The 25083-nt window shown below is 33.0% G+C and overlaps 1 protein-coding gene across 4 annotated transcripts in view; it reads left to right on the top strand.

Moving 5' to 3' along the window:
• The window catches only part of Kiaa0825 (KIAA0825 ortholog), a 372465-nt gene that overhangs the window by 80737 nt on the left and 266645 nt on the right, over positions 1-25083 (top strand). For 3 of the 4 annotated variants that reach the window (XM_046428642.2, XM_058574629.1, XM_058574633.1), the window contains exons 5-8: positions 8370-8531; positions 19452-19546; positions 22473-22700; positions 23910-24175. In XM_046428642.2, the coding sequence (XP_046284598.1) occupies positions 8370-8531; positions 19452-19546; positions 22473-22700; positions 23910-24175 (751 nt within the window). The remainder of the gene's footprint in view (positions 1-8369; positions 8532-19451; positions 19547-22472; positions 22701-23909; positions 24176-25083) is intronic. The other variant, XM_058574634.1, reaches the window with a different exon arrangement.

Here is a 25083-nt window from a genome sequence, read left to right as displayed (position 1 = left end):
GAAGATGTTTCTTGAAAGGGGTCAGCATATTCAAGTATTTGCAACTGGGATTTAAACCACCATAAAACAAAAGTCAGCTGAGAAAATATTCAGAAGTCTGTCCTGGGAACCATTTTGGATTTTGGCTGGATTTAAATGTAACCTGTTCTTTGATTAGTATCCTCAACCAACAGTGGCTATTTCAGTAGTCAGATATTCTCTCTCATGTTCTTTGTCAAAAAGAAAAAATAGAAGAGAGGAACAAGAGTATGATACCCTTGGCAAATGAGCATTAAGTCAAATCTCTTGCTAATGTAATACTGACCTCTTTTGCCAGAGGAGATGAAATGGAGTGTGAGAGAATTTTATCATTTAACAGTAAGTTTAGGTGACATCCAGTGGAGCCAGTGTTGGCCTGGGAACCATCTAAGGAAATAATAGAAGCAGTTTCTTTTCACTGACACAGAAGATAGCTTCAGGTGACTCTATCGCCACCTTTCTAGCTACGTAAGTTTCTCTTGGTATGTGAAGCAAAGCTATGTTTGTTGTATAGCCCTCTCCAAAGGGCCTTCAATACTATAATATGAAATCATATTTGTATAAAATTGGCATATAGTATTAATATGAAGTCAATATGGGTATACAGTAATGATATGAATAAAATGAGATATTATGGAATTTTATTACTGTATAAATATTAGATTTATACTAGATGGAATAATCAAGTTTTATTTTAAAGTATGTTTATGGTGGAGGAAAATGAGTTAAGAACAATTGGTTTTGTCTCTTGACAGTCACCAAACATGTTTCATTTTTAAATCATTCATGTGGGCACTCTGATGAGTAATGGGAATATAATTATGGGGAAAAAAAGATCTCTACCTAAAGGAACTTAAAGTTTTAGTAGACAATTCCCAAACTAAAAATTATAATGTGACATACTAAATGCTAAAATGAAATATGTGCAAAGTGAAAGAAAGGAGCATAGAGAACAGGACCCTAACCCAGCCTGGTATTTGAGGGTAGGCTTCTCAGAGGGGATGGCAATAGTATCTAACATTTGTACAGCACTTCCTACCTCCAGGGGATACTGTTCTAAAGTGTTAACTCAGTTAAACCTCATATACTATTGAGACATAAGAGAATAAGTAACTTGTATGGTCACATAGGTAGTAGACAGTAGTACCCACATTTGAACCCAGCTTTCTGGCTTGTAGATTTCAGGTATTAGCCACTCCATATGTCACCTCTTATATTCTAAATAGTGCCTCACATGATAAAACTTGGTGTGTGTGGCGGGGGCAGAAATGGGAAGAGAGAAAGAGAGAGACAGAGGGGTCCAACTTACAGCTTCTAAAAGATAAGTGATTCCTGAATTCAAATCCAGATTCATTAACATTTATGAGGCTAAGCTTCCTCAACATTGTAATTGTTTCTCTACTCTCTGACCATTTAGGAGAGGGTTCCTGATACTTACCTGTGGGGTTTCTGAATTTCTGTCAGCTTAGATCAGGTTACATTTTCACTCAACTTCAGAGATTTTAAACTTTATTCTTTTAATCATTTATTCACTCACTCCTCATTCACTCATTCTAAATTTTACCCTATTGTGGGTGGTACATATGGAAGCCTCCTCAGAAGAGAGAAGAAGGAATACATTCAATTCTGAAAACTAAGGTGGAAATATTTCTTTTCTTACTTTTACCTCAGTTGTCTTCCTAGTCATATAAATTTGCAAAATAGTAAAAGATACAAAAACAATGCTGGAGAAAAAAGAGAAAAACAGTTCCAATTTCTTCTCAGCGCATGTGGCAGATGCAATACCTGATTTTCCAGTTACTTTTTAGGCTTACATGACAAAGAAGCTTCTTTACAAATTCAGCATTGTAGTGTTTGCATTCTGCTCTTCCCCTGTTTGTGGCTCTATGGAACCAGGCACTCAGGGAGGCCTTGGCTTCTTTAGGCTCTGGTATATGCTTAGTGGGCTCACCTGTTCTCTTGGGTGCTGGGAAAACTACTTCTTACTTGCTCTTATTCAGTCCCTGCTGTCTTCATATTATAAGACTGTTTAAAAGTTTTCTTTTTTTTTTTAATTTTTTTTTTTAGTTTTCAGTGGACACAACATCTTTATTTTATGTGTATGTGGTGCTGAGGATCGAACCCAGTGCCCCGCGCATGCCAGGCGAGCGCGCGCTACCACTTGAGCCACATCCCCAGCCCTAAAAGTTTTCTTTACTGGAACAAATATATTCCATTTGGATTATGTCATAAATTTCATCTGTAATAAGACCTTCAATGACATTTGTGTGTCACCTTTTTTATATCGCTTGTCAGATAGCACTGAGACTACCTCCCCACTGAAAATGGATCCATTTGCAGTCAATAGCAGGGTGGCTAATGTTCATTTTTCTTGGGAAAACTGAAATGTGCACCTTTTATCCTATTATACTGATCCACCAGCTTCAGATTATCTGTTTGTAGCTTCTCATTTTCTCCAGTATCTTAATGCTATTATTAACAAGAATTCTGTTGCTAATGGTTTTTGAAAATAATATGTGTGCTTTCAGCCACTACCTGTATTCTTATGGTTTGTCTGATTTAGCTGGAGGTTGAAATTCATTCCAAATGCTGTTTTGTTGCAGATCAATTATGAGAAGCCTTAATATTTCTCTGGATATATTTTCCGTGTCCTAAATTTTACTAGAAGAGAATGGGACTAATTATTTATCTATCAGTCATGAGGTGAAAAACACTTTTATTTTTCTGAACTAGGGATTGAACCCAGGGGCTCCCTACCACTGAGCTATTATTCACGTCCTTTATAATTTTTATTTTGGGACAGGGTCTTGACTAGTTGCCCAGGCTCACCTTGAATTTAGGATTCTCTTTCCTCAGCCTCCTGAGTCACTGGGATTACAAGTGTTGCCACTGTTCCTGGGCACTTTTAAATATATAGTCTGTATTCTTTATGAATGATACATCAATATATCTATATGAACATATAGATATTTATGTATACAAACATATATACAGATATCTGTAAATACACATTTATAAATATATGCACATTTATTTATATAACTATATGTATGTGGAAAGAGAGAGAGCAAGAGAACCTTTTTTTGGTAAATGTTATTTATGTATATATATATTTATATATATACATATATATGTATGTTTACTGTCATGGGTATCTACAAAGAACAAATAAAAAAAGAAAAAAATTCTGAGAACATCTGTTCCCTTTTTTTCAGGATGAAATTTTACCCCTGAAGCATAATTTTATTTTTTAAGAACACAAAAAAATCATACCTTAGAAGGATGTGCTTTAATATGCTCTGTTTCCTAGTCCATCGTTGTTTTTATATTCTTTTGCACACATTTTCTATTTTAGAAGTAATTGTCGAATGTATTTTGTCAAACAGAATACTATACAGACTGTTTATAGAGTATTATAAATTTTCTTTATTTACAAACTCACACTATAAATACTTGTTGTTTTGAAGATTACATTTTGGAATTAGGTATAAAATACGTATTTTGGGCAAAACCTAGCTATTTCTAGGGCCTATGAAATTTCATTTGTTTTGTGTTTTTACTGGACGTTTTTCAGTTCTACTTTGTATGAGAGATTATGCTTGGTTCAGAGATGCTGAAACTGAATAAACTGGGCTTAGTCTTTGACATTATGGAAATCATTTTATGTTTGTGACAAATGAACTTCAACTAGTCTTTAGTCTTTTTTTTTTTTCCCCTAATAGCAGTTTTTCTTTTGCCTAGGGAAAGTCTATACAATGTGCTCTTTAAAATTTCCTACAGATTATCCATATTTCTTCCCAAATTTGAGGCCAGCCTGGGCAACTTAGGGAGACCCTGTCTCAAAATAAAGCATATAAAGGCCTGGGGGGTGTTTTACACACTAGTACCTTTTTGGTTGACTTTCTAATATCCGAATCCAGATTTTCTGATGCCTAATGGGTGATTTTTAACCAAAAGTATTGTAACTAGAGCTCATGGACCCCCTCAGGCAGTAGTCTCAAATTTTAGTGTGCAAAAAAACTCACTTGGGAAGTTAACTTAAAAGGAATATTTGTGGGGCTGATTGCACAGAGATGCTGATTCATGAGATCTGGAGGTGATCCTAGGATTTGCGTTTTTAGTAATCCAGGAGATCCTGGACTTTACTGTCCTTTGAGAGCATTGGTGGATTTTTAGAAAGTTAGGTTTTAGCCCTCAAACTGTGCCTACATGGAGATTTTCCAATAAGTGGATTTAGGAGACTTTTCATTAATTTCTTTAAAGGGTCTGCAAAAAACACCATGATGATATTAGGAGCAGCAGTTTACAAGTGAAAGAGAATACTAGTAAAATGAGTCACACAACCAGCCTCAAGAATCCACATGGGAAAGTCTAAAAATGAAAAGAAAAACAGATATAAATACTCAGGTTGCACAGTGATCATCTGAACAATTGTTTTTAAGAAAATCTCACAAATGAATAGGTGTGTTGGGAAACTGGGGTTCATGGGTGGAAAATTTGAGAAACATTGTTCTATTTTTTTTTACTTTATTATAGAAGCAAACAGAAACTTTAATATGCTAATTTGCATTATGAACCACCTTAATACAATGTAGTATGTAGGATTTCCCAAGCTTATTTGATCATATAACATTTTTCAAATGGTTATCAGTTTGAAAATACCCTTTAACAGAGGAACAAACATTAGTCTCTGTATGCAACATAGAAGTAACTTTCATCATAAGCCTGTTGTGAAGTAAAATTTAAAATGTTCTCTAAATAATCTGAAAACTAGGAAGGCAGAGAAATTTGGACTGCATTTTAGAAAATTTTAAATTAAACTTATGGAAGAAAAAAATTATTTAGTTATTATTTACATAGACTTACTTATTGCTAGTTGATGGTAAACTAAAGGAAGTCTTGCCCTAAAATGGAAATTTTTTCTTTATAATATTATTAAGATTTAGGTGAAATTTATATTTCCTAAGAATCAGAGATCTGGGGTTATAGCTCAGTAGTAGAGTTCTTGCCTAGTACACGTGAGGCACTAGGTTCAATCCTCAGCATCATATAAAAATAAATAAAATAAAGGTGTTCATCTACAACTAAAAAAAAATTAGAGCTCATTATACAATAATCAATAGTCGTCAGTCATTATTTCAGATAGTTTATAGCAATCATTGGTGGCAGGCCAAAGATTGTGTGTATAAACATGTATGTCCAAGTCTTCTTGAAAGCAAAGCAGTTCCATAGTTATTTAAATAAATAATTTAATGAATGAATAAATAAAGATCAGATTGACATAGATGAAGAAAGAGGCTCTCTGGATCAATTGATTATATCCAGATGAAGTTTTCTGGAGAGGTGATCTGGAGGAGAGGAACAAACAGAAATCATATTCAAAGAAAAGGAAAAGAGATTACTTTAAAGAAAGGAAATTTCTGCTGGGAGAAATCCTTTCCTAATTTAGCTAGCAGTGAAGAATCTCAGGGACAGAAAACTAGATATGTTTCCGTACATAGAAATCATGAACTAAGTGTGATGATTAGGACACTAGTCCTGTGAGATAACAGTGAGGGAAATAAGTCAAATAAGTTTGGGAAATGCAATTCCATCCTTTGTGTTTAATTTTGCTTTAATTGGCCTTTCACAAAATGAATTTATCACAGAAGTATTTTCCCCATAAATTAAGAACCCTCACAATACTCTTGGGAGAACACTGAGCTAATAATGATAGGAAATAAGGACTACTAATTAATGGGGCTCCACCATAATCATTGCTTCTTTGGGACAAAAATGATTAGATTTAGGTCATACATATTATTCTGTCCTCTTTCATTATTAAGTTTTAAAGATTTGTTGAATTAAAATGGATTTGCTTTTCAATATTGTGATTTGTCTGAAATAAGGTCTAACTCTGGATCATAAACATAACACCTCTTCATGTAGAATCCTTAATTCCTACATAATTTTAAACAAGTGCTTTGTTTGTTTGTTTGTTTGTTTTTTGTGGTGCCAGGGATTGAACCCAGGGCTTTCTGCATGTAAGGCAAGCACTCAACCAACTGAGTTATATCCTCAGACCCCAGGTTGTAGTGTTTTGACTGTTAAAGATTTTTCTTGGGGTGTTTCTTTGCTTATGCTGTAAATATTTATAATTATTCCAATTTAGAATTCAACCAAATAAAGCCTTGTTAAATATGGTTAATTTTTGTTCACACCATTGAATGGCCTTTCCTGATTGGGAAAGATTCTTAACATCTTTGAAAATTTGTTTCAAAAATATATTAAATTCAAAAGGAACTTTACAATTTAGAAGGTTAAACTAGCCTCTTATTTCCATGATTAAAGATTAAAAGAAATCAAATTAGCCAAATGCAAATCAAGCAATGACTAAATAGAACATGATTTATGTATGTTTTTCTTTTTCTTTTTTGACACATGATATGTCTGGCAAAATTTTAGTTATGTATGCTCCTTGTATATCTTCTGAACTCTGGAATTCTTAAAGAATGCTAAATGTAATTAGGGCTATTTAGAGGTAGGTTTTAATGTATATGGGACTGAGGTCAATGTAGAGATGAAATGGAGTTTTTGTAGGTATTTGTAGATTTCAAAAAAATTTTTTTTTGTATTTTTTAAGAACAAAACTAAATTCCACAGTTGAAGTTAGTAGATATCTTTCTCATGTACATGCAAAGACATCATGACATTTTTTTTGTTCTCTGTGAAAGACCATAATATGACTATAAGTTTGATGCCAATATTTTAAAGATTGACTGAAGTGAAGTGGATTATCTATAAAATATTATCTATAAAATATTTCTGGAAACTTCTAAATCCATGTGAGGAAAGTAATCTTTTTTGTTTTTTGATTTGTAACCACCAGACTGACTCCTACATAATTTCTGAAGAGCATTCTTTAATATTTTCTCTTCAAAAACACTTAATGATTACTTCATAAGCGTTTACAGATTTTTCCAATTTATAATTTTTCCTCAAGATAATCCTTAAATATATATTTTAAGAAACAGCTTTAAGGGACTGGAGTTGTAGCTCAGTGGTAGAGCACTTACCTGTATATGTGAAGCACTGGGTTCAATTCTCAGCACCACATGTAAATAAATAAATAAGGGTCCATCAACAACTAAAAAATATTTTAAAAAAGAAGTGGCATTAATAAGGGATTCTTTAAATCCCTGAGAACATGATCAAAAGTGTCATGTGATGATGTCAACCTAAAATGAAAACAAATTTATCTTGAGGGATGTAATAAATGAACTGTTTCCAAACTCTTAGAGTATAAGGTGTTCTCTATAATAATAAAGTGGTAGTAAGACTTGACTAGTAACATAATTATAAAAAGAAAAATCAATCTTCATTTATTTTTAGTTATATTGTTCTTAGGCAAGCAAGAGATACCACAATTATTTAGACAAGTGTTATTTTTAAACATGATTTCATGAACTATATAGTCTATATTCTCTTGCTGAATTAGTTTATTTCTTTTTAATGATATAGAAATAACATGTATAAGATCTTGAAGAGTGATATATCCTCATCTGGTCTTTTTTTAAAGCTTTTATTTTAATTTCAGACTTACAAAAGAAGTTGCCAGAATAATATGAAGAATTCCAAAATTTCTTTCATATTCATATTTATCAAATGTTAATATTTTGCAGTTTATCACAATTCTACATTTCTTTTCTCTTCTCAAAACTTTTTTTTCTGAAGTGAGAGTAAGTTACCAAGGTTATTAAAGAGTATTCTCTTTCATAATAGTACAGTTGGTTAAATCAGAATATTAACAGTCATGCAATAATAGCATTGGATTATAGATTTGCTCAAAATTCACCAAATAACCCCAATAATGTCATTTACTGCAAACTAAAATGTTGATCATGTATTGAATTTAGTTTTCATATCTTTTTAGGCTTATTTAGACTAGAATATTTCATAGTCTTTTTGTTTCCTGACCCTACACTCCAAAAGAACGTATCTGCTATTTCGTAGAATGTCCCTCAATTTGAGTTTGTCTGATGTTTCTGCATGATTATATTCAAGTTGTGCTAGACTTTAAAAACATAAGATTGTATAAGATTTCAGAACAACAAATCACATCCCTATTTATAACTCTAAGAATGAACCTAATTAATTAATTGCCATATCTGCATCAAGCAGAATATTTATGTCCAACTTCCAAGAAAAAGGACTTTCCTAAGAGATTTTCTGTGTTTTCTTAATGAACAAATTTGTTTCACTTATGGAGTGTCTTGTTAGTTTGGATGGTTTATAATGCCATATAGATTGTTCTAATATTTACTGAGAAAACAAACAAAATGTTTAACAGTATTGATCTTCTCTTCATACAGTTACACCTGAATGCCCACGGACAGGAAGAAACATTTTCCTTTCCTTTGATGAACTCAGATTTTTATCACAAGTCATAAAATCTTTTTTGAAGCTGGAAAATGATGTTCAAGAGCTGTTTGAAGAAATGTTTTTATTGCTTAAGATGCCCAGGAATACTTCAGGTAATATATTGTTTTGTTTAAATGTTTAAATCTACAATTTCTCTCTGTTTTTGCTTCCTGCCACTTTGAATCTGTACCATTACTTGGAAAAAATACACGGTAAAATTCTTGAGATAAACATTCAGTATAGTGCACACCATGGATTTTATTTTTATCTTTTGTACTTGGCAGATTCCTTAGTTCAAATTAGCAAAGTTGAGTCTGGATAATTGTCTACAGTTAAAATCAGATTGATTTTTTTCCCCAAAAATACACAGCCTGGTCTATGGAAAAATAAGCATACTGGGTAATGTAGTGTCTCCTTTTCTGCCACTAGCAGCCAGATGATCTTTTTTTAAAAAAATTCTTTTTGTAATTTTAGATGGACAGCATGCTTTATTTTGTTTTTCTTCCCCCAATTTTATTCACTTATTCCACTTTCAGCATTCATAATTTCTTTGTGTAGGTCCAAATTTCAGTTTGATATAATACATTTTTTGTCTAAAGAATATCTTTTCACATTGCTAGTAGACAAGTATGCTTAATTATATATTTTTAGTGTTTATGAAATCCATTATTTCTTTATTTTTTATTTTAATTTGTTATATATGACAGAAGAATGTATTATAATTCATATTACATATATAGAGCACAATTTTTCATATCTCTGATTGGACACAATGTAGTATCACACCATTCGTGTCTTCATATATGTACTTAGGGTAATGATGTACATCTCATTTCACCATCTCTCCTAACCTCATGCTCTCTCCCTTCCCCTCCTTCCCCTTTGCCCTATCTAGAGTTCACTTAATCCTCCCATCTCCCCTTTCCCCCCACAGCATATTATGGATTAGCATCCTTAAATCTGAGAAATCATTTGGCATTTGGTTTTTTGGGATTGGCTAATTTCACTTAGCATTATAGTCTCAGCTTCATCCATTTACCTGCAAATGCCATGATTTTATTCTCTTTTAATTCTGAATAATATTCCATTATGTATATATACCACATTTTCTTTATCCATTCATCTAATGAAGGGCATCTAGGTTGGTTCCACAATTTAGCTATTGTGAATTGTGCTGAAATAAACATTGATGTGGCTGTGTCCCTGTAGTATGCTGCTTTTAAATCCTTTGTGTATAGGCTGAGGAGCAGGATAGCTGGGTCAAATGGTTGTTCCATTTCCACTTTTCCAAGGGTTCTCCGAACTGCTTTCCATATTGGCTGCATGAATTTGTGGTCCTACCAGCAATGTATGAGTGTGCCTTTTTCCCCACATCCTCACCAACACTTATTGTTGTTTGTATTCTTAATAGCTGCCATTCTGACTGAAGTGAGATGAAATCTTAGAGTAGTTTTGATTTGCATTTCTCCAATTGCTAGAGATGTTGAACATTTTTTCATATATTTGTTGTTGATTTGTGTATCATCTTCTGAGAAGTGTCTGTTCAATTCCTTGGCCCATTTATTGATTGGGTTATTAGTTTTTTCTTATGTTAAGATTTTTGAGTTCTTTATATATTCTCAAGATTAGTGCTCTGATGTGTGTGTGGTAAAAATTTGCTCCCAAAATGTAGGCTATCTTTTTACCTCACTGATTGTTTCTTTTGCTGAGAAGAGCCTTTTTAGTTTGAATCCATCCCATTTGTTTATTTTTATGTGGTGCTAAGGATCAGACCCAGAGACTCACACATGCTAGGCAAGCACTCTGTCACTGAGCTACAGCCCCAGCCCAGCCAGATGATCTTGAGTCAAACGTTTAGTCTCTTTGACCTCAGTTTTCTCATTTTCAAAATAATCATGGAGGAGTACCTTTAGTTTCTATTAGAATTTTCATTCTCTTTTAGAATTAGACGCTTCAGATTCCAAAATGTTGTGAGGATTAAATGATTTAGTGAATGAAGTACTTAAAGAAATGTCTAGCATATCATAAGTAAGCAATAAAAGCAATAAATGTGAGTTATTGAAAATGGTAATTACATAATATGTTGTTTCAGGTTCAGTTAGTCTTAACAAAATCCCTTTGAAGAAAGCTGCACTATGAAATAGTGTTTCTAACATTAAATATAGAATTCAAAGATGGAATAATGACTGTTGTCATGTCTATATTTATAGATTTCATTTTTATCATAATGGAACATACAAAACTCTCTGTTACATGATGCCATATATCATTCTAGAGAGAATGACTACATCTGCAAAATAAAATGAGGGAAGCAGGGATTAACAAATAATCTGAAAATTTCAACCCCAAAGCCCAGTTTTTTAATAAAGAAATTACATATATAAACATATGGAGCAAATTAAATGTATTTTTAAAGTACTTTGCCTTATGTAAATAACATTAGAAAAATTGTAGGATTGAAGTTTGTTTTACATTAAGTTGTTTCCTGGCTTTCTGTGTTTCAGGTTAAGTTTAGGTAGCACTATTATAATACAAATGATGCAAATCACTGTTAGTACTTTTTCTTACTATAATGAAATACCTGATGCTGGATAATTTATAAACAAAGGAGGTTATTTAGCACACAGTTTTGTAAGACTGAAAGTCCAAAAGATATAGTGCTGGCTTTGGTGAGGGCTCTCCTAACTGTGCCGCCACATAGCAGATGGCATCACACTGGCAAGAGCACAAGCAAAAGGAAGAGATCATATGGCCAGACAGAAAGCCAGAAAGGAAGATCCAGGCTTGATCTTTTTATAAAAACCTTCTCACAAAAACTAACAGTCCCAAGATAAGTACCTTGATCCCATCCAGGGTCAATATTCCAACAACTCCCCACTAGTCTGCATCTCTTGTAGATCACATCATCTTCACACTACCACACTAAGGACTAACTTTCCAACACATGAACCCTTGCAGAATAGACTCAAACCATATTCAAATTGTAGTGACCACTTTTCCAAATATGGAGCTAATTTTAAGAAAAAATAGAGGTAGATTATAGATTTGTGAAATTGACAAAAAATAAAACTATAAGAAAGGAAATATGAATTTCTGTTAAAAAGAGAATGAAAAATATTTAATTGACATATTGGTGCCTTGAACAGTTGACATTTGTTGTTGGTAGTCATTTCACCATACCTGGCTAAGATCAAGCACCTCTCATCCACTTCCCTAGTTGATCTCTTATGAAGTATACATTAAAAAATAGAATGAACTCCAAAACATACAGGCACCTACCAATTGGGAATCATCTTGATTTGGTACTAGATCAGGCCCTTAAGAATTTGTGTCATTTCTGAGAACTTTATTATTCTTAAGGGTAGCAAAAATTCAAAATAGAAGTTGTGTGTTATAAGTATTTAAAGATATAAAATGACATGGTTAAGAATTGAAAAAAAAATTAACATGTTGATATCAGAGAAAAAGGAGAAAAAGAAAAAGATCATTCAGCTATCAAGCAATGTGGAGACTTGCAAATTCTAAATATCTGATAGCTATAGTAACCATTTTTTGAATAAAATTCACAAAGAATATATATATATATAATTATGCCATAATGTACTGTCTTACCCTCAAATTTGTCATCATAAAAGCAGTATGGCAGATAACAGCAACTTCAACATCACATTAATGATAGTGTACTATACAAACATACTTGTTGATTATCAAACATAGTATATAGAAATAATTTTGAACAGTAGGCATAAGAATCAACTGAGGAAGAATAGAAGTACTTTGAATTAGACAAAGGGGAATGAGGGAAGGGAGGGGGAATGGGAATAGGAAAGATAGTAGAATGAATCAGACATTACTATCCTATGTGCATATATGATTACACAGTGTAATTCTACATCATGTACAACCAGAAGAATGAGAAGTTATATTCCATATATGTATAATATGTCAAAATATATTATGCTACCATGTATAACTAATAAAAACAAATAAAAATCTTAAAAAAGAAATGACTGAGGACTAGAACTACCTTCTTGTGGGATGTGTATTCTTCTATATTTAAATTTCTATTTTTTTGTGATAAAGCCAAGATTGATTTAATCTGACACAAGTTTATGTAAATGGTACTCTAAGAAGAATGATCTTGAGGAAAATTTTCAAGAAATATCTTAAATATTTTATCTAGTGTATCCAAGTTAATCAATCTTTATCAAAGGAATTGGTTTTTTAAATGAACAAGATTCTGTGAAACAGATGACTAAAGAACCAAATGTATCTTAACTATTGAATATTCCTTATGGTTAATGATTTGCTTAAAAATCTTATGTGGGAGAGAATGAGGGGGGAAAAGAGAATAAGTCATTTGGTTTGCTGTATATTTGTTTTGATTGGAGCATATTTTGTTAACTTGGAAAAAGTTTCCTACCGTGGCTATATAACTTAAACAACCTGATGAAAGTTAAGATTTTTTTCTTCATTGTCTATAAATGTTGTAAAAATGTACTTAACAGGTACTTAGCATCACAAAGAGAAAATATAAGATGATTAACCAAATATTTTACTTTCTAGTTTGATATTTACTATAATATTGTAGATGTAGCCAAATTGGCAGCTCTCTTAGTAATTTGAATGTGAACAAGAGTTTTGTAGAGAAAGAGTTTTTTTTTTTTTTTCAGAGAAAGAAAAGATACTTAATCGTTTTATGTATTTGCTTTTATTTGGTCATGCTTTGATGGCTAATTTCATCGTTTTAGAGAACAACAGGATGTTATTTGACTGTTATGATGCCTTATTATTGCATTTTGTTTAGGTGATGGCATTTTATGGACTGGTTTTGGGTTTGCTTTATGGGGCATTTCTAATGCTCCTTCAGAATAAAGTTGTTCTTTGGGCAGTTCCTCAATTTTTCCAAAGGTGGCATCTGAGATTTATCTAAACCAGGAGGTTTCTTGGTCCTCATTTTTCTTTAGCCCCAGCAATGACAAAGCGCAATGGCTGCTTCAATTGGATGTAAGAAGAACACTTAGGGTTTGTCTCAGAAGAATCAAAGATTTCAGATCTTCTGAAAGATTGTTTGTACTCTTAGGGGGTCTTAAGAGGGGTCAAATGGCTTCTAAGAGTTCCTTAGCTAGATGGTTAAGGGATTGTATTAGGGAGGCGTATGTAGTTAAGGTAAAGAGGCTCCTAGGGTTTGTAAAGCTCATTACTCTAGGACTTTAGCTGTTTCTTGGGCAGAGAGGTCGAAGGCTTCCACATTGGAAATTTGCAAGGTGGCCACCTGGGCTTCTCTTCATACTTTTTCATGGTATTATCTCTTGGATGTAGTCTCTTCTACAGATTCAGCTTTTGGTGGGAGGCTGCTTGTGAGCCAGAAAAGAACAGTGAAGAAAAGAAAGACTTGTAGTTCCCACTTAGAGCTGCCAACAAGGCAAGTTGCTTTGAAGTGCACACAATGGGAACCTATGAAGACCAATTTGGGTGTGAAAGTGGATGTCACAGGGAAGTACTGCCAACCCGCACTCTCTATGAAAGAAAGAGGCAGTGTGGAAACTAACCAGCACTATAAAATGAACCACAGAGAACTCTGTAGGGGAAACTGTTGAGCAGCTGGCACTCTTGTGACCCTCTGCTCTCTTCTGAGATCCTTAATCTAGGCATGCTCTTAGAGAGACCATATTGATCACATGCAAATATCTGATGAGCCAAAAATGGACTTCCTTTTCTAGACAATAACAAGTATATAGAATTTTAAATATTTTTTAAAAATATATTACTATAATTCCCCAAGTGTTCACAAAGCTCATAAAGTCTTACACTGCCCAAATTTGAAATTGACCATTTTGAATTCCAAAGAAATATAAAAATGCCACAATTCATTAAAATCACAAGAGATCTTATTACTATGGATTCAGTATTATTAATCCTGCCTAAAAATAATCCCATTTGCTTTCCCATAAAAGATTAAGCTTTTAAAAAATTTTTAAATTTTTTTTGGGGGAATATATTTTAAAGGTTATCATAATTACTTGATTATTCACTTTTTTCTCTCTAAATTTGTGCACCGGGAAGAGAAGTCTTGGAAAGCTTATCTTTTTTCCTTACTCATCTTGAAAATAGGCAGATGGTTTATATAAACATCTGAGCACATTACATTTAGTGAATAAACATAATGTATTTGGGAGCGAAAAGATAAATACATGTCTTTTTTCCTAAGACTTAAACTATACCTACACGATGGCAGATAGTTATTTCCAGAAAGAAATCTGCAAAGTGTATACTTGAAACTAGTGTCAATGTTCTCAGGCTAAGTACCTTTTAGTAACTAACTGTAGAAATGATCCCTGAATGTATAGTCTTGATAAGTACCTTTTAAATAAACTAGTTTTATGAGCTATTTGTAGAAAAGTAAAGTGACATTAGGAATCCAAGTGTTGTCCCTTCATGTCAATAACAACATGATCTTTATTATTTTTTCTAATTTAAAAATTATTGTTGAATAGAACTAAATGCATATTGTAAAACTTTTAAACAGGACAAAGGGTAAATGGTGAAGTTATGTCTTTTTTCACTTTGCTTGTCCAGTTTGCCTTTTCATAGACGACTACTTCCAAAAATATCCCCAAGTTTAAATGACAAAATTTTGTTATACTATGCAAATGTCCTTTTATTAACAACTCAGAAAGTATAGAATACCTAATTCTTTCTAACAGCTGAATAGTTTTCCACAGGTGCATGTATCATAATTTAATGAGCTCTTCATTAAAGAATATATAGAGTTTTTTTCCCTTCATTTACTACCACAAATAATAAGGCAAATTTCCTTGAATTTTGTCTTACATGTACAGAAGTAAATCTGAAGGGCAGATTTCTAAAGTGGAATTGTCAAGCAAAGAGGTATGGTCATAAAGAGGTTGAAAAGATAAGCAACAGACTAAAAAAAGAATTATAAAGCATATGAAAAAGAACTTGTATTCAAAATATACAAAGAACTCTTAAAATCCAACAAGAAAACAGACAACACAATTAAAAATGCATAAAATATCTTAATATACACCTTAACAAAGAAGATATAAAGATAGTAAATAAGCATATGAAAAGATACTCAGCATCACATGTCAATAAGGAAATGCAAATTAAAACATGATACCACTATACACCTATAGAATGGCTAACATCCAAAATGCTAACATCACCAAATTCTGGCAAGGATGTGGAGTGACAAGAACTCTCATTCATTGCTGTTAGAAATGCAAAATTGTAAAGCCTCTTTGTAAGATAATTTGGCAGTATTTTACAAAGCTAAACATAGCCTTTCCATATGATCTAGCAATTGCACTCTTAGTTATTTATCCAAACGAGATGAAAACTTAGCGTCCACACAAAAACCTGCATAGAAATGTTTATAACGGTTTTATTCATAATTGCCCAAACTTGGAAGCAACTAAGATATTCTTCAATAGGTAAATGGATAAAAAACTGTGGTATGTCAATACAATGGAATATTATTAATCAATAAAAAGAAATAAGATGTCAATCCATGATAAGACATGTATAAAACTTAAATGTATATTATTAAATTAAAGAAGCAATCTAAAAAGGCTGTATGCTGTATGATTCAAACTATATGACATTATGGAAAAAGCAAAACTATAGAAACAGGGGGGTAGAAAGTCAAAGGGGTAGAAAGGAGGTGGTAGAGTGTAAATTATGTGCCAGGGGTAAAAGAGAGAAGAGATACATAGGTGATGCAGAGGGTATTCTTAGAGCAGTGAAATTATTCCATATGGTATAGTAATGGTGGCTATGTGACACTGTTTGTTTGGCAAGACCCATAGAATTGCACAACACAAAGAGTAAGTACTAATGTAAACTTTGAAGTTCAGTTAATAATGATATTTCAGTATTGGTTTTATTGGCTTAGTTGTAACAAATATACTACATCATTGCCAGATGTTAACAATAAGAGAAACTGAGCAGAGGGAGGAAGTATGTGAAAACTTCTTGTACATTCTTTTCAATATTTCTATAAGTCTGAAATTTATCTAAAAAATAAAGCCTATTTTTAAATGAACATTTTGAGGACAATTGCCAAGTCAGTTTATTATATCTATTTTGACTTTTAATGATATTTTTGTACTGCAGAATTTTTATGGCTTTTGCTGTTTGTGTCCTAAGCTTTCTCTACATGACTCTTTTGAAAAATATTCCATATTTTTAAAAATTTGCCTATATTTTTATTTTTCTTTCTTTAAAAATCTGTGAGTAATCTGGATTTTTGGTTCAATGTTAGAATTGATCTTATTTATTTCACCATATTCCTAAAAAGAAATTATAAAATAATAACTATAAGACAAAGAATTTTAGGAGAGATACTGGGGTCTGAATTAGAACACGATATAGTCCATTCTTGTATAATTATTTCAAAATGGATTCTACTGACATGTATAACTAAAAAGAACCAATAAAAAGGAAAAAAAGTAAAAGCATTTTAGGTTAAATTGTATAATACTCCTTGAGTCTAAAACCTTCTCTATGCTCTGATGTATCTTGGGAAATGGATTCTTAAACTGCAGTTCATGAATAAGCTTTGTAAGAGGACCTGAGAGTCCCAAAGGGGTGTGAGTGTGCATGTGTTCACACGCTTGCATGGGTGCACATGCACACAATTACCTGCCATTTAGTCATATTGTGTATCTTTGTATGGAGTGTTCTGTAACTTTAAATAAATTCTCAGAAGTATTTACAAATCCAAAAGCAATTAAGACATATTAGAATTGGGGAAAACTTTTCCTTAGAATAGATAAGCTCTCTTAAAATTCCCTTAAAAGTTGATTGTGTTAGGCAGCTTTGTATCACTAAAATAAAATACCGAAGTAATCAAGTTATAAGGAGGACAGGTTTATTTTGGCTCACAGAGGTTTCAGTCTGTGGTGACATGGTCCTTTTGCCTTTAGGCCTGTGGCAGCACAAGTCCATCACTGTGGGGAGTATGTGGTGGAGGAGGCTGCTCACCTCATAGCAGCTGGGAAGCAAACAGAAAAAGTAAGAGGCTGGGGTCCTAATAGCCCCTTCAAGGGTACACTCCAACTCACCTACTTTCTTCCACTAGGTCTCACCTCTTAAAGATTTCATCACCTCCCAATGGCACCACAGGTTATTAGAGTCCAAGCCTTTAACATATGGGCCTTTGGGGAACTCTTTTCCAAACCATAGCAGTGCTCTTATTGCCTACCAAATGGAATATTTACCTTTAGTGCACCCTATGTACAAGAATATTGAAACTAACTTTAATATCAGAACAAAATGGTTTTATTTCTGTGAATTGGATTCCCCCTTTTTTCCTTCCTTCCCCTCTCTCTCTTCCCCCACCCCCCAACCCAGGGCTGGGAAATGAACCTGGAGTTTCGCATGCTTAGGCAAATGCTCAACCATTGAGTTAGATCTGCAGTGAATTGTACTCCTTAGATATCATTCACAAGTATGTTCATAAAACCACATTTGGGGAGAAAACACTCATCTACAAGATGACTCTATTGGTCACAACCCCATCAACAAAATAAGCTAAATTTTGAAATTTGCTTTGTCCAGGGAATATGAAGAAACTGATTCTTAAAATTCCTGGTAAATTAGAAAAAAGAAAAGAAAAATTTTATCATAGCATATAATTTATCATTATGTGCTAAGTCTAAGCAAAAAAGAATATTAAATTATTCATATTGAATCAAAATATCATTAATGTAACCTTAGTGGAAAAAAATGGAAAGATTTCTTTTTGGAGTGTTTATTCATTACATTTTTGTAGGTCTATTTTTTCCCCATAGAAAATATTTCCTTAATTATAAAAACTAAGAGTTAAGGAAATATTTCCATTTTAGGAACTAAGGATTATTTTGTCTTCTCCAGTGTTTGAGCTTTTCAAATTAATCATTTATGTAGTTTTCAAGGAGGTATTTTTTTGAGAAGTTGATGTTGATCTGTATATTTTTGTTCTTTGTTTTGCGTTAGCATGATACAAAACACCGCCCCTTTTTCTGTTCTATTTTCTTTTGTTTCAGTACTGAGAATTGAACCTAGAAACACTTTACGCTGTTACAACACCAGCCCTTTTTAATTTAATTTTTATTTTAGAAAGGGTGTTGCTAAATTGCCAAGGCTGGCATCTAATTTACCATTCTCCTCTCTCAGCCTCTTGGGTATCTGGGATTACAGGTGTGGGCCATCTTGCCTGGCATACCTCCCAGTTTTTAGATGTTGTACCTTAGAATTTAACTTATTTAAAAAATATTTTTAGTTGTCTGTGGGCCTTTATTTTTATTTATTTATTTGTTTGTTTAATTCCAATGCTGAGAATTAAATCCAGTGCCTCACATGTGCTAGGCAAGTGCTCTACCACTGAGCTACAACCCTAGCCCCCAAACTTAACTTTTTATTTTAATTTTTTTTAGAATTTAACTTTTTAAGTGAACAATGAAATTAAGTTTATTTTCCACTCTTAACGTATCCTGTGTTGTCAACATGAGGTGAATTAGTGACATCTTTTTTTTGAGACTTTATATGTATCAAATAGATGACATATATGTATATGTATCAAATATAAATATAACTAGCATATACATTTCTTCAACTCATATATGAAAAAGGGCTCTATCTTAACCCTTTCATTATTATAACTGTGGTATCTTGTTGACTTATTCCCTGTATATTGATATGTATGTTTGTTTAATGTGTATGTATCTGTGATGGATAAAGTTTTTCAACATAATTAATTTTCATTTGAATCTGTTAATTACATCTAGTATTTTTTTTTTTTTTTTGGTAGCAGGGATTTAACCCAGGAGTGCTTCACCACTGCGCTATACCCTTGCCCACCACTCTTTTTTTTTTTTTTTTTTTGAGACAAGGTCTTACTACATTGCTGAAGCTGACATCAAACTTCGGATCCTCTGGCCTCTGCCTCCCTGCTCACATATGCCACGACTCCTGGATGTTCTTCTCAAATGTTTGCTTTTATGTCTGTTTTCTTTCCTATTGCTTAGGAATTGTGGAGAAATCCAATAAAGAAATTGTAATAGAAAAACCTAAAGCACATAAAACCAGTATTCCTTTAGAGCAATTGCTACCAGGAAAAGAGGTAAGAAACTTTAGTCATACATAATATTATCATCCTATGTCTGTGATTCCATTATGAATCAAAATTTCTTGAATTTTCCTTTTTGCCACTAGAAAGGAATTTCTGATTGAAAGCTGACTTGTAAGTTTTTGACAAAAATTAATTTAGTAGGGCCACTGTTCTTTTGCGCAATCTGTTCCATACGAGGAGTTGAGAGATAGAAGTTAAGAGATCTTTGTTCCCTATTCTGACTCAAGGTCTGCATTTTGAGAATATAGGTTGTAAATAATTGTTGAAACATGAGAAAGTGGAGATTTAAAAAAGAAAGGAAATAATAGTTTGATCTGATCACCTATGTTTATGTACCCAACCTTTGCTTGTTTATTCTCAATATCCATTACTATTCTTCTTCTGCTCTGCTTATTGGAGAATTACATCTGCCAGGATCCTTTGCTTTCTGGAACTTAGAAAGCAAAGGGAATGTTTGGCCAATTAAAGGCATCCATAGAAGATTGGAATGTAGTATTTGCAGAAAACCAGTTCCTGCCTCCCCGCCCCCTCAACCTCTGGCAGTGGCTGTGACTCCTTTAGCTCTTCCCTTGACCCTACTCCTACCAAGCAGCCCTCCCTGCATGATTCAGGTTCCACAAAGCAGGTCTGCCTTGGGTTTAGCTTCCACTGGGAGCCCAGGATCTAGTTTACCATAGCACTATCCCCTTTCTTTGCTCCTCCAATCCTAGGGTTGGTTGTGGCTTCCTCATATATTAATATCTGTTGTGCTTTACAGCCCATGTTTGGCTAGTCAGATCTTCCATCTTCTAGGTAATCAATACCCTACATTAAATTCTTCCTTTTGAAATACCTTGAGTGTTTTCTGTTTTCTCGATGAATCCTGACTAATATACAAGGTAAATATTTCATAAAGCAAAGGATGAATTTTTTTAACAATGTCAATCTAGAAGGCAAGGGACAATTCAAAGTTATACATTGTGCCTTAACCAAAAGTCAAAATTAGTACTAAGAAATTAGTATTAGGTAATTTAAAATAGGGATTTGGCACATAACTAATTTGTACACAGAACAGGATGCCACATGATCTTTTTCTCCCCCTGGATCAACTGTTAAATGTTTCTGTTCTCACTAGAATTTGTGTGATGCCAAATACCATATGAGAAGAATAGAGATAAAAAATGATCTTCCAAGAAAACAAGTAGACTTTTAGAAAGCTTCAGTAATTAAAGGTTTCAGATTTTTTTTAAAATAGTGACTACTAATGTGCTTTTTTCCCCCTAAATTTTGTAAAGAAAATTTAGATGGACCGACAGTATAGTCATATACAAATAATCATGGGAAAAGATAATCATCACTGCATCTAAAAAAATGGGGGGAAAATGTCATTATAGCAACAATAATTAATGGCCACTTTTAGTGGAACATATTTCCTTAGATGAATTAATGAATGATTTCAGTGAATATATATGCCCTACTGGGGAAACAAAAATTATAGCTTTAGTTGTTTGTTTTCATTTTCATGGAGATCAGTTCCTTTTTACATTTTTATCTTAAATGTATTCCAAGGAATTACTGTTATGGCAGAGGGATATAGCCATTTCACTTCTGAAACTTTACTTGTAAGAAAGGAGATTCTAAAAACTTAGTAGATAGAACTTAATAGTTGATTAATTTTATGCAATTATTAGAGAGACATGCTTCAGGCCTATGATGTTAAAGATCCAAATAAAATTTAGACAGACAAGTTCAGTTACATAATAAGTATAGTGAGAATAAGAGCCCCATTTTCTGATTATAGACATGGAATCATAGAATTATAGCTCTAGAAAAGAAATCACCTTTATTATTTTGTACTGTATATATAAAAGCATTACATTAATGCTGAATGGGGCATACATAAGAAAGTTAGGCTAATAATCATAATCTCAGTAATTTTAGACTGAAAGAGACCATAGAAATAATCAAATTCAACTCTTTTATTTTTCGAACAAAGAACCTGAGATCAAGAAAAATAAGTAGTTCAGTCAGGGATATAGAGCCCAGGGTCTCCTAAAGTTGGAGTAGATAATATGCTACCATAAACAAAATAAGGAGAGTTTAGTTCTAAGCACAGGTTCAGCCTGCTAGTCATAATGCTGTTAGTATTTTAGGGAGTATTAGGGAACTTGTGGGGAAATATATATTCATAAATATATTGCCATAGGAGACACAGACCAAAAGTTAAAAAGACAACATTACAGTCCCCGACCCCCGCTCTGCTCCTCCCCCACACAGAACAATGCAGATAATTTTAATTCTTCATTTCCTGGAATAAATGTAGCAGTGCCTATCACTAAATAAAATTAGAGAGACTAAATAAAATTCTAAGCAAGTGAAAATTCGGAAAGGTGCAGTGGTGGTTTTTCTCTGATAAATTTATTTCTTATTGCTATTTTTTTGGCTTGTCTGGATTTCTGAGATTAAAAAAGAAATCAAAGATTGAATATTAAATGCTGTTGTATGTTGCAATACTTGTTAACAATAAACTATAAAAAGACTGTAAAAATCTAATTAAACTTTATTAAATATATTGAATTTAAAGGTTGTTTTATATGATAAATTGTAAGTGTAGCTTTCAGCTCTCGTAAAGATGGTTTTATTGAACTATATTTAAGAGATTAAATTTTGAAAAAAGATTTTGATTAAACCCACTGATGAATTAAAATGAAATAACAGTTAACAGTATATTACTGTGTGTAAAGAATGCACATGGTTTTTGTATATTACTAGATTCACTAGGTAATATTTTTCAGGTTGTAAGAATGGCTTTTGCAGTATATCAAAGAATACCTATATTCAATATGTTGAATGCAAGTCATAATTTTATATCTATAGCAATAGAAATATTTGTTTCTAAGTTAAGATTAATATGACTGTAAATCAATTTATATTTCAGGTCACTTTACTAGATTTTGGCTGGAGGAATGCATTTAAAGAAGTATCTCTACCCATGGCACATTGCATAACAACTGCAGTTGAAAATTTTTCCACAAAAATTCTCCAACAGGAACAGAATGAAAAGTCTTCAGCTGTGAGCTATGATATGAACCTTGTAACTGTCCAGCAAATTTGGCAAGATAGCCACATGTTTCCTGAGGAGGAACAACCAAAGAAAATTGCAAAGGTAAGTATCAAATGAATTCCTTTCAAACTGCTGACAGGTATAATGGAGTTTCTTTTCTTGTTTCTTTCTCTTTTAATATAAGGTATTGCAAAAGGAAACTAGATCAAACGGTGGCATCTCTTGGCAATCCTTTGGTGTTTGACCCAATACGAGTTGTCTTCCCTGCTGTCTAGGGGACACTACTACCAAAACCACTTATACCTCTTGATAGCTGTTTGCTCCCTTGATCTGAGGCAACCTAACAGGGCCTCTGTGACACCAGGGGGAACTGGAATAACTTCCTGTTTTGGTTAGACCTTTGAAGGACTCCAGGAGAAATTTAGGAATTTAAAGGAGATATTATCTCTCTGTGCTTGGTTTGGGGCAATTTTAAACTCTTTCTTTATACCTTACTTAGCATTCTATATCATTAGCATCAGACTTACTTCTTTATCAGTGCTTTGAAAGTCATTGAACTATCTGTGAAAATAGGAAGTAGATAAATACAGTTATTCATTATAAGGTCCACAGTGAGTTCAGAAGCCTATGTTGTGATATTTTTAAGAGTCCTTGATTAGGGTTTCATTATGCTACTGTCACCTTGAAGCTCCAGAACATTCCCTAAGGAGTTTTATTGGCTGATTTTATGTGGAGGTAAGCTTTGCCTTCCCTCCCACCATATCTTCCTGTTCCATTAAGTATATACATAATATTTGGTGAAAAGCCAGACATCACTTCTGAAAGTTGCTGACTCTTTAGCTATAAGAAGATGCAACATGGGATAGCTTCTGTTTCTTTTAGATTATTTAAATTAAACTGATATTTATATGTGATTTTTAATAAGATCATCCTATAGAAATTTAGAGAAAGAAAATTTGGGTAAGTTAAAAAATAATGTAAGCATTAATATTAAGGATACATATTTTCTGACTTCTATTTACTCCAAACAAAGGTATTGTCAAGTAAAGCTATTCTTGAGTTTTTCATAATGTCTGTCTGGTAAGCATAATGTTTGAAGGTTATAGATAGAGAGGCATCATTTTGGTATTTCTTTATTTGACATGAAACATTTAACTTTCTACAACTAAGAAATTGATTATTGTAAAGCTGTGTCCATTATATTTATGTTTGATGCCAAATTCATTACTTAGGAGTTTGGCTCCACTATACATAAATTACACGGTGCTGTCAGAATACAAATAACTCAGCGCCACATTTATTTCTCCCTAGTTTTGTTCTGACATCATGGAAAAACTTGACACCATGCTTCCACTGGCTCTGGCATGCAGAGATGATTCTTTTCAGGAAATTAGAGCAAACTTGGTAGAGGCCTGTTGCAAAGTGGCAACAGCTGTCCTGGCAAGACTACAAGAGAGAGGCAAGGATGTTCCTTCCAAAGCACCCCTGAAAAACCTGCACATACTCCTCTCCACAGCGGTGTACATCTTCCAGCATTTCACACACTGCAATAATTTGATGAAAGAAACCACTAAGAAGTGAGTGTCAAATTAAGCTAATGGCTATGCTTAAAGAAACGTGTAAACTTTAGATATCACAGGAATGAAATTTTAAGGATGATATTTGAAGAGAAAATAATAATCGACAAGGAGAATTGTTTTCATTTTTCTTGACTAGGAAATGTCAAAAAGGTGAACCATGAGAGGTATTAAACTAGGTACATAGACAGTAAGAAAGTTCCACTCTATTCAGACATACTAAAAAGAGCAACTATTTTCTGAACATTGTTATGACATGATTAAATGTACCTCTTCCATTTTGTAAGGCACCTTATACGGACCACACTGAAAATGGAAAACAAGCTTGTTTTTATCCCATGTTTGTATTTATTTGTAAAATATTCACTTATCATTTTTGTCTTTAAGCCAATAAGCTGTTAGGAGATGATGTAGAAAACAAATGCTTCTTAATTTATTCTGTGTGTGTGTGTGTGTGTGTGTGTGTGTGTTGCTGGGGATTGAACCCAGAGCCTTGTGCATGCAAGAAAAGCACTCTACCAAGTGAGCTATATCCAGACCCCAATCTTAATCTATTCTAGTGACCAATGCAAACATATTGCAGGACATCTATTTAGTAATAAACTACCCATAGTATTTGAAGATGAAACAACTACCAATGTTGATTCTCTTGTATTAGTAGTCTAAGATATGATGTTTTCCATATAGAGATAAAAATGATTACAGGTATTATCACATAGTCTTTCTGGTTACATTTGTATCATACAGAACTTAACCTGGTGCCTTGTGAAGGGAATATATGAACTCACCAGTCCAGTGTCACCCCAAGAATCTATTTGGCATTTTTTATTTAGCCTTCACAGTCTTACAGTTATGAAAGAAAGCAGTGTACTCTTAATAGCTGAAGATAAAAGATATTTCTTTAATTC

Source organism: Marmota monax, unplaced genomic scaffold (genome assembly GCF_021218885.2).
Source record: "Marmota monax isolate L192 unplaced genomic scaffold, Marmota_monax_Labrador192_F-V1.1 WCK01_AAM20220418_F8-fsc00018, whole genome shotgun sequence".
Taxonomy (NCBI): Eukaryota; Metazoa; Chordata; class Mammalia; order Rodentia; family Sciuridae; genus Marmota; species Marmota monax.
The sequence above is the reverse complement of the archived record's forward strand: the minus strand, read 5'-3'. Positions and strand labels throughout refer to the sequence as shown.